Genomic DNA, 17196 nt, shown 5'->3' on the forward strand with positions numbered 1-17196 from the left:
AGTAGGTAGCACAGTAAAGCTCACTGTTCAATAATCATTAATAAAACACTGTACAATAATCTGGGTTATGCCAGCTAGAAAAAGCCCAGAGTACTGCTGCAAACCACAAATAAGCACAGCTTGGACCCACTCTGCCAAAAACACAGCTCAGTCCGAAGAGTGGGTCACTCAAGCCAACCCTGCCTGGGAACATGGAGACCTTCACAGTATAAAACGAAAAAAATAACTCATGACTGGTAGACAGGTCATATGATAAAAAATAATATAAAAAATCATACATCTTGCCAATTACCAAGATTGATATCTTCCATGTTCTTAAACTATGGGCTAGTTCATAGTTGCCAACATTGCTGTGCTGCTCAATGATTGTAACTGCCAGCAGCAAAAGTTTCATCTTTTAGTTTCCTATATGGCCACTGTAAACCGCATCAAGCACCAATATTGGCCTTGTGTTGTATTATAAGGTTAGGTCAGAAGGAATGGGGAAGAAGATGGGCTGAGGTATGGAAGCCTCTGCAGACTGACAGAGGGAAAGAATGGGTTAAAAAAAAAAAACTTGGCTTTCCAATTACACATCACAATCTCATTTGAAGACTTGTGACTCAGAGGAATGAGGCAGGGAGGCAAAGCTGAAGAGCAGGAGGGGGGTGTGTGTGTGTGAGGAAACCAAGCATACGGATAAACACTTGGGAAAGGCAGCCAGAAAATCCACTGCTGTTTCAAACACTGAACGGACTGAAATGTTTTATAGCAAACTACTAATTTAAACCAAAAGCACATAAACCCTCCATTGTTTCAGTACAGCAGAGCGAGCGGTGTGTCAGGCATCAGTGATGGTTCCCACTACAATTTACAGCATGTCTGCTGCTTTGTTGGCAACTATGCGGAGACTTTCAAGTGTGTAGCAAGGTGCTAGGTGTGACCCTAGGTGTGACCCTAGGTGTGACCCTAGGCGTGCAGGAGCAAACCACCTTAATACCTGTATGTCCTCATCGATCAAGTCTTGGTTAACTGCAGCTAACGCAGGAAATCTTCTACATTTCCAAACACCTCTTTGGAAGCGCAACGGGATGAGTCATCTGGGTGTCATGGAAAAAAAAAAAACGGTTTGCACTGAGAAAACAAAAATCAGCTTCTGATGCTCTGCTGAATTACTCAGAAAGGCTTACCATGAGCGGAAACCTTTGAGGTCAAACAGTATGAGAATTTACCTCAAATTGCTGTGTATTTATATAATACAGGATGTTCAGAACCAGTGTGTAACACAAAAAGTCATTACACCCTCTCGAATTCGGCTTCTTACGTCCAACTCACCATTCACCCAGGCAAAATTCACCCTCCCTCTGAGCCAAACATTTCTCTCACACTACACAAAACAATGATGATACTCAGGACTGAGAGCAGTATTATGCACATGACATCATTGCCCAGGGTAAGGAGTAAGGCTTATGTTTTCCTATTTTGGCTGACTTCCCATCAAGGTTCCTCGAAGGGAAACAATGAGTTGTTTTTACATAAATCGGTGGAGAATCTCAGTCAACCTTTTCCAGCCAATACCGGTGTCAGAGGCACAATCTTGGGAATCAATGACGAATACGAAGAGAATTCTTCACTCATGAATAACCTTTGTCTCCTGAAGGCAAGGAGATGACATTCATACTCTAGCATTTCATAGAAAATCTTGAATGTCATAGCCGGGGCTAGTTCTCAATAAGCACAATGAATTCAAAATAACTAATAAATGACTAGAGGAATGGGACTTCCTAAAAGCCCTACAACCAAACCTGTCCTGTCCTGGTCTCCTCCCAGGCCAAACAGCTTAGAGAGGAGAGCCAGCCAGTTGGGTCACTCTTTAGTACAAATGCTGTCACTGCTGAGCCTACGCCTCATGTGGCCTCGGGCCCAAGGCTGTACGCTACTGTTTTGGTGAGTATAGTAGTTGACTTGTTTCCCATAACACTGCAGAAAATGGGAAAAAAAAATTGCTTTTCTTGTAACACTGACATTTTCTGTGTCATGGAGTATTTGAAAATGTTCTGATAAGCTGCCAGTTTACTGTACTTCAAAGTGGAAAGTGAAAGTACAATAGACAAAATCATCATGATCCTTAAAAAAAAACAAGACTGACGATTATATATCATTACATATCATTCTGAGCTGTGCAGTACAGTTGTATTGCTTGAGGAGCTAGCATGATGAGGAAAGCATCAGTGCATCAACCAGTATGTAGATGGGAGAGGAATTAGTAGTTTGTGTTAGTGGATGTGGTGCACTTCCACGCAAACACACACAGGGAGGGAATTTAAGCCAAGGTGCTGCCAAGTCCTTCAGCATATAGATCAATACAGCAAGATACCATTACTCCAATTTCCACAGAAATTGTCCATTTATATATATATATAACCTTTATTTAACTAGGAAGTCACATTGAGATTAAAACCTCTTTTACAAATGAGACCTAGCCAAGACAGGGTCAAATAGCAGCATCAAACACATAACAGGACAACATCAAATCACAACAGCAACAATAAATACAAAAAATACATTACAAAATACAGTGCATAAACAAGGCAGCCATATTTAGTCATGTGTTTGTTAGTTGAAACAACTGCAGCTAACAGTGACCACTTCCATTATTCTATGTTTAAAATCAAATCAGTGGTCGAGCTAAAGTCCATGTATAAGATCACCATCTAGGATATTACTGATGAAATATCTTGAAGCAGACAGACATTCTGATCTGCATTATTGTAGCCCCTGGGGATTAAACAAAAAAGGAAATCTGAGGCAGGGAATGACTACGTGGGAAGCTGTACTGAACGTCTCACTGCAATCAATATGAGCTCCAATTGTAAGAATACAAACATTCTAGCATTCTAGCACAACTCATTTTAGCCTTGCCATTCCATTATATTAGAAAATATAAAACCATTAGCACTGGCTGTTGGAAAACAACATTCTGTGTTCATGCAGACTAGTAGCTGGCCTGACATCATTTTTGGAGGAGGGTAACTGTGGTCACACTCTGCGTTTGCAATTGTGTCTCAACTCAACAATGTGGCTTTCTGAGTTGACAGACCAGTCCGATACGCAGCCTTCAGCAGTCGCTGCAGTAGTAGAGCAAAGCCTTCACAACACAGACAGTTACATAACCAGCGCTAAATCTACAGGCCTTCCACTGCAGCAGCGGATGCTCAGCCTCCTCCAGTCTGCAGCATCTCCATCGTAGTCGTCGCACCGTACTGGAACAAAACAACATGCTGCTCTTCCACCTTATCTCCTGGTCAAAAACTGTCAAGACTGCACTGGCCTGTCTAACTCAATGTTCATTCACTTACAGCCTCCCACCACTGCCATTCTGTGTCATCATTTCTAGTTGTCAGTATGACACAGGGGTAAAGAATGTATCCTGACAAAAGTAAAAATAAAAATAGGCTACCTCTCAAACACTGAGAACACATATTGAATGAGAAACCATGTTTTGCAAGTTGAGGGCTCCATTTCTTTTAGCTTAGCAGCAGGAGGTGGTGCACCCAGCAGGTATGTCCCAAAACATCCTCCCAAAAAATGACACAAAACTATTGAGTCTAGTTTCTTTCACGCCAGCCATCATTCATCAGTAGTCCCCACACTGTCCCAGAAACCGCTAATGGAAAGTTCCTCCTGCTGAGTTTGGCCTAAAACGCTGTCAAACCCCCATGGTGATTCTAAACAGCACTCAAATCTGATAGACAGCCTGTATGACAGTGGACAAACAAAAAAACTGGCTCATTCACACAAAACTATTTGTCTCATTCCAAAGTGCCAGGCCAAGGACTTTGATTTTGTCTGTGCCCATTAGCTAGCTAATGGAAAAAGTCTCTGGCAAAAGATCTGATGACTTCATAAACTTAACTGACGGAGGGAAAAACTCAATTCATCTCTCAGGACTGACTACACCAGAAAGAAAGAGAAATAGATTCTCCAGTGGTGGTCAGAAATAGAACGCACTGACTTGAATAGTTAATGCTATTCAATAAAATTGAATTTGTGGCTTTGGGCTTCCTGTGAATATCCCAGTATAGGCAGAGATTTTACCTTGGGGACTGCAATACGAGCTGACAGAGTTGTCTGACACCAGTGCCTTTATTCAAAATCATTTGATTGATTAGAATAAAGGCAGGACGCAGCACAACAAGGTCGCTGGTACAGGTCAGGCACATGGGGGGCAAATTGGGTGGCACTCAACCACTCCAGCTGACTATCTCTGAACTCAGAGAGTGCATCCACAAATAAGCATGCAGACAACTGACCCAAAAATAATTCTAAGCATGTTAGAGTTGATTCGCAAAAGCCTTTAATTTCACCCAAAAAAACCTGGTTAAACTCCTGAGGGCCAAAACTGTGTTAAATATCTCTCTCTCTCTCTCGGTCTCTCTCTCTCTGTCTGTCTCTCTCTCTGTCTCTCTCTTTAAATGTGCAGTCTGACATCAGAGCTGAGAAGAGTGAGAACCAGTCTTTGTAGAGACAGAGCCCATGGCCTGCAGGGACTGGGGTATGGGGGAGGGAGACACCCAGCCTCCCCCTATACACATATACACACACACACACACACACACACACACACACACACACACAGAAGCCTCACATGCAGACACATGCGGGCTCTGTTCACCCAGCTGCAGCATGGGAGCCACTACTGTACACTGACTACATGCAAGAATACCACTGTAGAAAACACAAGTCTACCCAATCTGAGCCAAACAGCCAAATACATCTAACCACAGCCTGAGTGGAGAAGAGTATGAATGGAAAATGAAAGTCCGGCTGGCAATTTGGATTTCAAATCAAGACACAGCAGTTTTGTGAGTGAGCATTAAGTAAGTAACAAATATTAGAGTTGGGGTACGTTCACTTTCAGTTCAGTGGCTATGTTCTGCTGCTGGCTGCAACTACATAATTTTCCCAGCAACAGTCATGCTCTGACATGAATACATAAAACAAACACTTTGAAGTTCAACAGGATTTGGTTAGGAGTTTGGTTACTCTGCTTCAGGTTACTCCATACCATTTGCATATCATTCACTCATTTGGAAATCATGCATGATTTGGATAAGCGTAAATTAGGCCTATTAACAGACTACTAGCATGCATGTAAGTGACTGACTCCATCACTCAAGTCTGAAATCCAAACTACTAGGATTTGTTTCCAAATCTTAGGGTTTGCATGCGATATGATGTATGCAAACTAATTGTTTTGCCCCAAAAGTGAGCCACAGGGACCTGACCAGACCTGGCAAATCTGGGAAACCCCTAATAGGATACTACAACTAATCTCACCTTAATCCTCAACTGGAGACTAACTGGGTTAAGCCTGCATGTCTGTTCCCCTCCCACAGCACGAGCTGCAGGTCTCACACAGATTCAACAAATTCTCCTGTAGGAAATATTCACTACCAACTGCCAACATGACAATACGGCATCACGATAGCAAACCTGAGTCATGACCAGGCATAATGTAAACAACACAGATCATTATCCAGTTGGCCATTATTGAGATTTTTCCTATTGCTAGTCAACACGGGCTCCATTGGGGGCTGAGTGAGATAGGGAAAGTGGGTCAACTCTACACAAGCTGATGATTAGCTCCAAAAGGCTCAAGTGCAAAGAACCGGAGGAGGTTATAACAGGGAGACGCTGGCTGGCTGGCTGGTTAGTTGGCTGACTCACTCACACCAGGGACTGAGACGAGGGACGGACACACAGCCAAAACATGGGGGCTACAGGACTATGGCCAAAGTGTGACCAAGTGTGAGATGGATTGTTGGGCATAATCAATTAGAGCGGGGACTACTGTGTATGTGTGATGATGGCTGTGTGTGCTGAATTAATCTGTTTAACTGATTTGGATGCAACTGGACCACGGGGAAGCCCAAAGTGAAATTTACTGTTCCAGTTAATGCTAAATGAACAGCCGTGCCCGCCTCGGAACCTAAGATTACATTAGGTAACTTTAATGTCCTAAAAGAGGAAATTTGTTTTGTAGCATGAAAACACCAAATGACACTCAGGAGCTAACAAATCAAACAGGATAATAGACAAATTTGGAAGATTTGGAACAAACACGCCATTGGCGGTCACAGAGCAGCACACAGAGGTGACAAGTGATTATATCTAGGCTTCGGCTCTCAACATAAGAAAAAAACGACAAAAAAACAGGGGTTGTGCTCGAGGCTCACCCACTTTGTGGCTACCACACACACCACATATAGGCGATGGGTTTGTCATGCTATGCACCTCTCTCCTCCCTTTCCTCTCACTATACTGTCACTATATACTGTCACTAAATGCAATACATTATTTGGGGGATGTTAAACTGCCCACTGAGGAGAAACACAGTAGAGGGAAAGCTCATTATGCAAGGAGCAATCCAATATCAGCTCGTGAAGGTAGGTTGATTTAAAAGTGGATGGAAGATTAGACCCAAGCTTATCATTCTCACTCATCATCTCTTCGTGCGCTTCAGTGGCAGCCAGAGTCAGGCCGACTGGCCACAGTTCGGTCATGGGATCGCATCCGTGTTGGATATTTGGCTATGACTGCATGTCAGCTGAGGTAGAGGAATTCAAAATTCCAATTCAGTCATGCAAAACACACATACATACCCGTGATCACATGAACTACAAGACTAACAGAAGGAGGGATGATGGGTGTAAACACAACCGGACTGTTCAGCGTTGACAGAGCGCTCTCTGTCTAATTAGTCTATGTACACAGAGTGAACCTTTGAGAGAGACTGCATGAGTACCTTGCTAGGCCAAACAGACACTGGACACATGTCTGCTTCACGTGGTTTTGATGCTGGTGGCCTTAACATTGTCAAGAGCGTCAGCTACAGACGTGTTTGAGTATATAATAATAAGGAAGAGTAAGGCATTTATGAATAATAAGAGGACAACAAGAACAAAGACGTACTCTTGTGTAAGTGCTCTTCAGCATGAGAGTGGAGCAAACACGTTAAGTACAGAACAAAATGTAGAGAGCAATTTGTACAGAACACACTCCCACTCACTCATGTATTGTACATGGCAGGCCAGGGCTTAATCTCTGGGAAAAAGCACTTGAAAGGATGTCATGTTCACGTGTGTGAGTATCTGTACTAGTGAAAGTGCATTTTATGTTGGACAATTTTTTGACAAGACACTTGAATGCTGTGATCATGTTGTATTGTTGCCAAGAAGTAAGCATCTGTGTGTGCGTCTGTGTGCACACAGGAGGAGCAAAATCCATGCAGGCACGTCCATCTGTGCCTGCTGAGCTGTGCCATATTTACATGTAGATTTCAGCTCTACTGATGTGGCACGTTGAGCATTGGTACAGTTCCATCCATTTCTGGGAGAGAGACAATGGGCTGCTGTATATACAAGAAATCACCACCATTATTCATCTGTATTGATTGTCTTCTTACATTGGTATGACTGAAAAGTACTGTGTGTACTGGAAGTGCTCAAGGCCAAAATCAACAGTATTGCAATAGAGTTGTCACTCCAACCTACTTCTGGTGTAAATGCTTGCTAATGATGTCAATGGTTGGCAATGCAGTAGAAACAGATTCTGAAATGGTTTTCCCTGTGTTAAAAAAGTTCTAGAGTTTTAAGTGCAGCAAACATGCATATCAGCTATGGAGGGAGAAAAAAAAGCTCAGATAATTTAATTACCCAAAACATTCAAGTTGAAAAAAAAGCACAGACTAAAACATGAAAATGATATCAGTTCTCTCCCTAGGGGAATAAAACTACTGGGTCACGGGCACGGCTAAACATCAAACCCGCTCAACCAGTGCCACACAACTACCAGCGCCAGACAACTCATTTAGTGAAACTGGAATGACTGAAGAGAGACAAGCACTCACCTCTAATGACGTGTGGGCCGATCTATATTTATCTGTAATGACAAAACAGAGAGGGGCGTTATTCATACTTAGACATTCATGAGCATGTTATAGATGTAAATATCTATTTGTCATGCAAGCATTTGGTATTTGTAAGAAACAATCAACAAGGCAGGCATGCATACCCTGTGAATCATTTACGAACATGTACAGCTACGCAACAGCTTCACATGAATAGATTCATAGAGCGAAAACACACACACACACACACACACATATCCCTCCTCCCAGCCTCAGGGATAACCTCACACAGTGTTAGCAAGCATGAAATATTAAACTTGGAGAGGGAGGAGGGGGGTGAAGGGAGACTGCAGGTGGCCATATAGGAGGAGCTGAGCAGGAGGGAGTGAATGGGGAATCACTGACACTACTAGAGCTGACTACAGTTCTTTAGAGGAGGCTGTATGTCCTGTGAATAAATGAGCATGTTTTCCTCTGCAGTGAGCGACTGCATACAGCCTGAGGCAAATCGAGGTGTCAAAACTTGCCGTTGGGGGTCGGCCACGGTAATTGGACTGTTCATTCATACTGGGAGACTGCCATCTAACCATCTCCCCCTCTCCGTTTCCATGGGAACCCCTCTCTAAATGAAAGGTCAAAATAAAGGAACTGATACCTCGACCTTGACCTTGGCCTATTCATAAATCATGGCATATGAGGTTGAATGTGGCCCATTGATTTTTATGGTAGACTATAAATCTGTTCTAAAAATACAACTGATTACAATAATCTAAATGGATGGAAAACTGTACTTCCCCTTTCCCCTATTGAACTATAAAAGATTGAAATTGTTAATTGATGATGTGGTTCTAGCAGATAGTGATTTGAACACAGGATAAGCACATGTCCTACATCTAGACAGTTGTGCCTGTGTGCATATTGAGTTATGATATGGTTAACATAGCAAAATGACATGGCCTCATGAGTGGACTTCTCTACTTCCTCAAGATAACAGTAGCGTCAGGGGTGAAAGTACGGACAGAGTGATAGGCCATCAGACTTTGATGCCAGTCCAGAGTGTACAATGAGGCTATCTTACACATATGAGACCCTTGGCCAGATGTGCTATCTCTCTGAAGGCTTATACTATAAGTGTCATTTCAGTTTCAGAGCCATCAATTGAGGAAGTAGCCTAATTGAAAGTTCTTATAATTTTAAAATCTCTCAATTTCCAATCAAATGGGGCCACTCCCACAGCTGTTAGGCAACTACAGCTGCATATTAACAATAACAACTTAATATTTCCACTCAGAGCTTAAGGATACCACCATTGAAAATACTTCTGTCATAGTGTTGCTCAGTTCTGTGCAGGTCACTATGACTTGTAGCTGGCAGAAGGGGGAAAAAAATAAACACCAATCCACCAACGCTCATCTTGGGAACACTAGGTCCTCTGTTCGCCCAGCCAAGGAGAGGTGGTTTGGCCAGGGCGCTCGTCTCTCCTACAGGGTCAGTAAATCACACTGGGCATATTTGGAGCAGTGCACAGTGTCACCCTGACTATCCTGTCCCAAGGAAAATGTCAACCTTTGTTTTACAGAGAGTGGGACCCAGTTGGACGGTGTAACGCTTACGCTCACCTTATTAAATTTGCAACATTTTATCTTTTATCCAACATTGGCCTCAATTCTAACAAACAAATCTAGAAGAGGATGCTTCAAATAAACTGACTGTACGTCCTTATTGAAACCCAGTCAATGTGATAATTAGGCCTAACCATATCAAAAGTATAAATACCGCCCAAATACATATATTGCTTTTACTGAAACAACTAAAAATAAACTGTACCCTATGTATGAATCATTGTGAATCTTTACTGGGTAAACAAATGTCTCATCTTGATGCAGCATCAGGCTTGGCCCTTCTCAAAGCGCTGAGTGGGAGTGAACATATTTCCCCCCGTTCTCCATGTGAATTGATCTGACTGCAGCAGGAGCTGCGTGCATTTTGCATCAGCGAAGCCCAAAATAACACTTGGCTCGGAGTCTGCGCTGCTTATTAGTCCGATTCCCTTTGCTCTACATCACAAAGGTAAACACTTCCTCATTTGCTGTGATCGGTTGATTGTTGACCATGGCAGCAGTACAGGCTGATATGACTCTAGACAACATCCTTGTGGGATCACAGTGGAGGAGTGACACTGGTCAGATAGGTCATAGGGCTAAGTAGTGGGTGTCTGGGTTATGGCCAGCACTTGGCTGTCAAATCATGCCACCTTGACACCGACTCACTAGCTTGCCATAGGTTACATGAGCTTTGACTTTCTGCTTGGGTAGTAACATCTTGAACCAGCCTCTGAGCTAATGGGAGCTATAGATGGGTGGCTATCTGCTTAATAAATCTCATGTCTTTCTCATCTCCCGGCCTAATGAGAATCAGGACTGGGCCGAGCCGTCCCAAAATACCTTGGCCACTGGCCAGAGGAGCGGCAGAGGAGGCTCCTAATCTCCAAACTCATCTGCAGTCAGGCCTCTAAATTCTGTGCATCTAATCATCACGTTTGTTCTATTTTTGGTAGTGCAAAGATGTTCAGCACTGACGGATTCTGTTTATTCTCAGGGCTTATTTTCCATACACAACAGACATTACTGATTGCTTAAATATTACTGAGATGAAGGAGAACTGGACTGAGGTGATAATTCAGGAGGAATGATGGAATAAAAAGGGGAGGGGAAGAGGAGAAGGAAGGTAGCTAATAAACTGCCAGCAGAGCTAGGAGGACATAATCAACCCCAGCACCTGAGGCTGCATTGACGCTGTATTGACGCTGTACTGACGCCCTCGCCTCCTTTCCCTCTGCCTGCCTTTGTGACTCAGATATTAATGGCATGCCAGATTTGTGTGAGGCTAAAAAGTGACAGGGTATACGGAGTTGAGACATTCAGTACATCTCACTAACAGGTGAATTTGCCTACTGGATCAAGCCTTGCTGGAGGCCATTTTGAATAGAGATTGTGTTTTAAATAACAGGCTACATTATGGTGTTCAACTTCCATCATGTATTAGGCTACTCATAGTATTCTGTTACATCACCACAGGGCCATCTTGGTAGGAAAATAACAGGCGACTGTAATAAATTAACAGGTGATTACAATCAAATGACAAACACAGCCAAATGAGCTGTGTGAATTGTGAATATGTGCCATATTGGTAGGAAATACATGTGACATCATGGGAATACTATGAATAGTCCAGTGGCCTTAAATCCTGGTCCTTGGGACCCAGAGAAGCCTAGTACTGGTTTTCTATAGGTAGTTACTCGCATTCACCTTGCATCCCAGGTGTAAATCAGTGCCTGATTAGATGGCTTGAATGAACACCAGCAGGGCTCTAAGTCCCAGGACTGGGATTGAGAAGCACTGGTATAATCAGTTTACTGTATGTATCCCCACGTGTAAGGATGTACAAGAGGGATGCATTAATGATTCTGAATGAATATTAATTGTAATCATTTCTATTTATCCAAATACAACATTCCTACAGGTTTAAACCAGTCAAATGTAGTTTATTTATGTTAAAAAATATCCTTTAGATGCATGTAGCCCACCATGCACCCATCTCGAACTAAGCCTAGAAAATGGGCAACATTCGAAAGGTGTGTTCCAGCAGTAGGCCTTTTCACACTAAACGTTACGTCTCGCGTAAATACTGGGGCAGTTTGCAGCACTGTGAATCATCTGTTGGCTTTTTGCTAATTTGTTTCACTGTATCCTTGATGTTGGCTCACAGCGATATTTTTTTCCTGGACGCAAGGTGCTCTGCAGTTTGAATAAATCACATGGTCCATTGTTTACAGTGGCTAACTGACCGCTGTACAGTAACGTTACAGCACTTCAAACACAAACACCCCAGCAGCCATTCTGCACAAGACCTGCCAACGCTGTTGAACCACCCTTTTGAATAAAGCAATGATATACCCATGAACACAAATATCGATAAATAGCCTATCTAGTTATTAAAAATTGATAAAGCAGCTCGCTTAGTCCTTTTAATTCACAGCAGCACTGCGGTAGCCTAATGTGAGAAATTATTAATAACTGCATCACCACGTCTGTAAACACATTCACCACATGGCTGGAGGCAGACAGAGCCACAATATGGCCACTGTGTTGGGATGCTCCATTCTCATGGCCTGTGAGTGACGTGAAGGAAAATGCATCGTGTTGGCAGCTAGTAAAGACAGCAGTCTTTGTCATTCAACTGCGCAGTTATTCAAACGAAACGCCCGAGTAAATGTTCGAGTAAATTCCAACACTTCGCACTTGGTTTGTTTAACGTTAGCTACCTGTGCTGTCTTGACAGTGCAATTTGACAGTCCCGTCTCTCCGGATCCTGACATCCCCGGGTCCTTCAATCCTCCTCGGATGGTCGACAACTGAAGCACCGGCAGACTTGGAGTTTCTCCTCCGATGTTTCCGAGCCAAAGTCCTACAGCACTGATAGCAAACCGCCCATGCTTGCTCCTCATTAATCGGCTGGCTGTATAAGGTGAGGATTTCTTCCAAGGAAAGCTCCTCGACTCCATCGATACAATCCATGTTGACGTCCCCGGCGTTCAAACCGACGGCGAAATCCCGGAGAATGGTCGGCGAAATCAACATCCCGTCGTCAGTCCCTGGTCGCTTGGCCATTCTCACATTATAAGCACACAAGTTGAAGCAAAGCGCGAAGGGAAGAAACCAACAAACGTTTCAAACTAGCCCGGCTACATAGACGCAGCCGTTGGCCACGCTAGGTCTCAATCAGCTGTTCTCTATCTAGCTAGTGGTCGCAGTACCAGCGGTTGAAGATTGTATGAACGGCAGCTAGCGAACAGGGCGTTCCGCGTGGTCTCAGTGCCCGCCGGTTTACAGCAGGACTCTCCATCAACTGTAAAATAGTATAGTATACTGTATAGTATGATAGCGAGCTTTCTGGAACCTCATAAACGCATTCATGCTATTCACACTATAAAATGAAATAATCATTATTATTAGTAGTAGTAGTAGAAGCAGTAGCTAGTGCTATTAAAGAGAAAGAATGGTCTTTCAAGGAGGAAAGAATATATATTATACAATTGATTACAATCACTGATTATAATGATATCGTGTCCTGGGCTAGAGAATTATAGCCCTATTTCTAAACGTCTTTATTAAGCAAGTCTATAAGGATATGTGGTATAAAAAGAAATACACGAGGTAATGAAAAACGACAAAGGCAAGCTATTGGTCTATGGGTTTATTGACTTCTGCTATAGCCTATCTATAGCTAAAGAAAAATGATTGCGCACGTCACATTTTCTCTGGGTTATCACAACTTAAGGAACTGACAACAATTAAATACAAAGAAACAAAGGAAAAAACAGTCGTGGTTGACAAACGATTTAACCTGTGTATTTAACTTTCGTTTTCAGTCACCAAAGTCGTCCTGTACACATTTCACAGGTATCCTCTCACACAATCATAAAAAATAATCACTCCTCCCCTTGACAAGCAGCTGTTGCCGTGAGCAGGGGGGGTTTTAAAAGTCAGACTTTCAATTTACTTAAAAGATATAACCAGTAGATTGCCTATTGATTAGTCTCAAGCAAAGCTCAGCTTCCTCCATTAAATGAATGGCTTTCTTTTAAGTGGTCGTTGTAGTCAAATTTGCAATCAATAGCAATCCTGTGTATGAGCTCTTGACTGAAGACCTAGGCTGGTTGTGAACGCCACCTGCTGGACAAAAACCTCCTCATTCAAACCATCCTAGTACCCTGGCTACCCATCCTGAGTATGGCTTCCACAAAAATATCTCACTTCTTTACATTTTTCTATGTTCGTGTACATTTGAAGGGCAAAATATTGTACTTTGAACATCTTGTTGCTATAGCCTATGTTTGGACAATGACGGTGAATTGTCATCAATGCTGGGATGGAAAATCAACAAATTTGAGATTGATTTATACATGCAAATCAATATAAGCCACACATATGACACATCATTACAACATAGTAGGGCAAATAATACAATGTGACATCATAGAACATAAGAGAAAATGCGAGGGAACTCAAGAGCACTTAAGAAACTCTGTCAAAGTGAACACAGGGGCAGCTTAAAACAAGACGAGTCATAGGCACATGCGGGTGTGTTTGTTTCGTTACCTTGCAAAGGCCAAAGTAAAAAATAGTCCTCAGCCTTCGAGCTTCAAACCTCTACACCTCGATTTCTGAACAGCACTTCGGGCTCATCTAAACGTAACGTATTTACAGCATTCACTGAGGTTAAACAGCATCATCATTGGTTTCTCACTCACTGTATCAGTCGTTCAAAGGAAAAGGCGTACTCTTGCACACAGAACTGAAGCAAATTCTTGAGTAAGGCCGCACACAGAAAACATTTGATGTGCAGAGTGAGAGCGTCATGTGCGAAGGAGATGGTCTGTTCTTGTTTTCTTATGGTTCACTGAATACAACGCACACATTCCCTGACCGGCACCATAAGCATGGGAGAAAAGCATGGTGGAGAGTGTGTGAACAGCGTTTGCGAACCACTCTCTGCTTCACACATGCATTTGCAATGGCACAACAAAGATGCAGCATCCCAAAGATCTTTGGATGGAGACATATGCAAGTGCTTATGTTAGAAATCGCTGAGAAAGATAGCCAAGATCTTACAGAGTCACACAAGCACACATCATCCACACTACTCTGTAAACCATCGCCCTCCTCTTCTGGTGAACTGCTCACTGCACTGGCCATCTTCTTCTTCTTCTTCTTCTTCTTCACCGAGTCTCAGGTTTTCTTCATCTTTCGTCACACACTTTCGCAGGTTCGGTTTCTCCACCGCTGCTGATGCTGACGGGCTGTGCATCCTTAGACAAAGCGCTGGCCTCCTTTGATGCTCTCCTTTTGGAGTCACGAGTGGTTTGCTGTAAAAAGATGTACGATTTTGAATGTCACATCATTTAAATGTCACCACACTGGACAGAGAGTGTGTGGGCGAAGACAGCCAACTGAGCCCTGAGTCACTGAGGCATTGTTCATAAGTGGAAGGTTAAATAAATAAAACTTAGTAGTGCTCGTTTTTGAGTCAATGAAAAGATGATTTTATGTGTAAGTGGAATTGATTTTCATGTTTTCAATTTTTTTTTCAATTGTATCATGAGTTTTGAAAAGGACAAAAACACACATCTCAATCCTCAACAACAGGTGCCAGACTGAATCCAATACATGGAGAATAAAGGAGAGTCTGCACACTGTTATCTGCTCCCACAGTGTGTGAATGCATTAGCACCTGTACTACAGGTGACGTTTCAAGCACACTGCTATTCATTGCTTTAGGCATTAATGAATTTAATCTGGTCTGGGAGCAGATAACAGAGTCCGGACTCGCTTTCATTCTTCATGAGTTCACTTAGTTCTCAGACAAGGCAATCAAACTGTAATGCCTGAGGTGGTTGAAAGTCATGTTCCAGTACCTATATTAAGCATCTAGATTTTTTTTTTTACACAATTCATAATCCTCAGTTTGTTTGTTATTATTGTTACAGGAACATGGCCAAAATTTTCTTTCAAAATAGAACATTTTAGGAAAGTGCCTACTCTTTTAGAGCAACAAATAAATTAAGGTGGAATGCCTTTTTTTTAACACTGCGTATGAAAAAGGGGTGTGAAAGGACAATTAAGTCACTATGCCTGTACTAGCCACGCACAGAAAAATGAAGGCACGACCTGGAACCGAGAATGGTTCTTCGGAGTGATGCCATAGAAGAACCACTTCTGGTTCCACAAAGAACCTTTCAAGAACCTTTTAATATCCCAAAGAATCATATATGGTTTGTTAGGATATTAAAAGGTTCTTAATTCTTAGTTATTGGATGGTAGTTGATGGCATAAATGTGGAAAATAACCAAACCCCTCAATAGTATATATTGTGCAATTGCAAATGAGGCTATACAAGGGCACATAAACAAAAACACAATGCAGGTGTCTAAGCAAATGAGTGCAGAAATGGTTCTTTAAAGAACCTGAGTCTGAAAGGTTCTTTGTAGAACCAGAAATGGTTCTTCTGTGCTTCTATGACATCACTCCAAAAAACGATTTTAAGAGCATTTTCAGCACCTTTATTTTTCTGTGTGTGTATAAAGCATCTCGATTTAATAGAATTCGAATTTGATGTTTATTGTTTGTTATTGTTACAGTAACATGGCCAAAACTTTCTTTAAAAATTTTCAGAAAAAGGACTTTAGGACTGCATATGAAAAGGGGGTGTGACAGGACAATTAGGCCTAAGTCATTATGCCTATACTAGCCACCTGGGGTCTCATATCCTGTCCGTCATGTTGTGTGAGCGGTGTTGGTTAGAGATGACTGCACGCACAGCAGGGGGGGGAAGCTACACACTGAGGGACTCCCAGTACCTGTGCTACCAGTGAGACCAGTGAGACCTACATCATTGAAGGAGCGTCTGGGTCTCCTCGGGTGGTTGGAGCCGGTGGTGGTGAGGGCCTGCTTCCCGCACTGGGTCCCTGTGTTCACCATCCTCTTCTCCTTCAGACCGCCCTCCAGACCTTTACCTGCGGGTGCAAACATTAGGAGGAGAGGCACGCTGTTATCAGGCTCGCTGCTTCATATAACCAGATTCTTCACTTGGCTTCAGGCAAAGAAGTCAATATGATGGTGCATGAAGCTTAGGTCAAAGGGGAAGATATCAGTGAGGTGTGAGAGTTTTGACAGCTGGGTATTCATATTCTGATTCATTTATCCAGTCAACCCTACACATGTTGTAATCATTATTCGTATCAAAAGGACATGCAGAGTCGGCCTATTGTTTACAGACTCCTTTATTCAGCAGGGTGGATCTGCTCATCTTGTATTTAACAAAAAAACCGAACAGGACGACGGCAGCTGCTCTTACTGTTTATTCCGGGGAGAGGAGTCTCTACGTCGGTATTCGTGAGCCACGTCGATTCCGTCTCCCTGGTCCAGCTTTCATGATACCTCGGCTCGATGATCGCGTCCGCCCGACTCCCTCCGCAACCCATCGGAAAATATCATCCACGGCAAGTGTTACCGACGGGACCGACACGCGGGATAAACTGGGTTTTCTCGGGGCTTCCTCACTGCTTCGCCCACAGCCGCAGCAGCATCGCGCGGATCTCGGTGCAGCCGCTCGGTGTGGCCGTTTCCATCCGACGCACCGGAGACGACGACGATGATGATGATGATGGTGGTGGTGGTGGTGGTGGTGGTGATGATGCGCTCCTCTCCACACAGACAGCAGCTGTCAAGCATGAATTATACACC

The 17196-nt window shown here is 43.0% G+C and overlaps 2 protein-coding genes across 6 annotated transcripts in view; both read right to left on the reverse strand.

The window, feature by feature from the left end:
* spire1a (spire-type actin nucleation factor 1a) overlaps nt 1-12675 on the reverse strand; it is a 34315-nt gene extending 21640 nt beyond the window's left edge. For all 5 annotated transcript variants that reach the window (XM_078290246.1, XM_078290244.1, XM_078290245.1 and 2 more), the window contains exons 1-2: nt 12216-12675; nt 7892-7923 (exon numbers count right to left, since the gene is read on the reverse strand). In XM_078290246.1, coding sequence (XP_078146372.1) covers nt 7892-7923; nt 12216-12561 — 378 coding nt within the window. In that variant the 5' untranslated portion in view covers nt 12562-12675. The remainder of the gene's footprint in view (nt 1-7891; nt 7924-12215) is intronic.
* Nucleotides 12676-13916: 1241 nt separating this feature from the next.
* LOC144542869 (uncharacterized) lies at nt 13917-17112 on the reverse strand. The gene is made up of 3 exons (XM_078290247.1): nt 16808-17112; nt 16342-16466; nt 13917-14819 (listed from the first exon to the last, which is right to left on the reverse strand). The coding sequence occupies exons 1-3, from the start codon at nt 16932-16934 to the stop codon at nt 14694-14696; spliced, it is 378 nt and encodes a 125-aa protein (XP_078146373.1). The 5' UTR covers nt 16935-17112; the 3' UTR covers nt 13917-14693.
* Between the last annotated feature and the right edge of the window lie 84 nt (nt 17113-17196).

The sequence above is a fragment of the Centroberyx gerrardi genome, chromosome 19 (genome assembly GCF_048128805.1).
Source record: "Centroberyx gerrardi isolate f3 chromosome 19, fCenGer3.hap1.cur.20231027, whole genome shotgun sequence".
Classification (NCBI taxonomy): Eukaryota; Metazoa; Chordata; class Actinopteri; order Beryciformes; family Berycidae; genus Centroberyx; species Centroberyx gerrardi.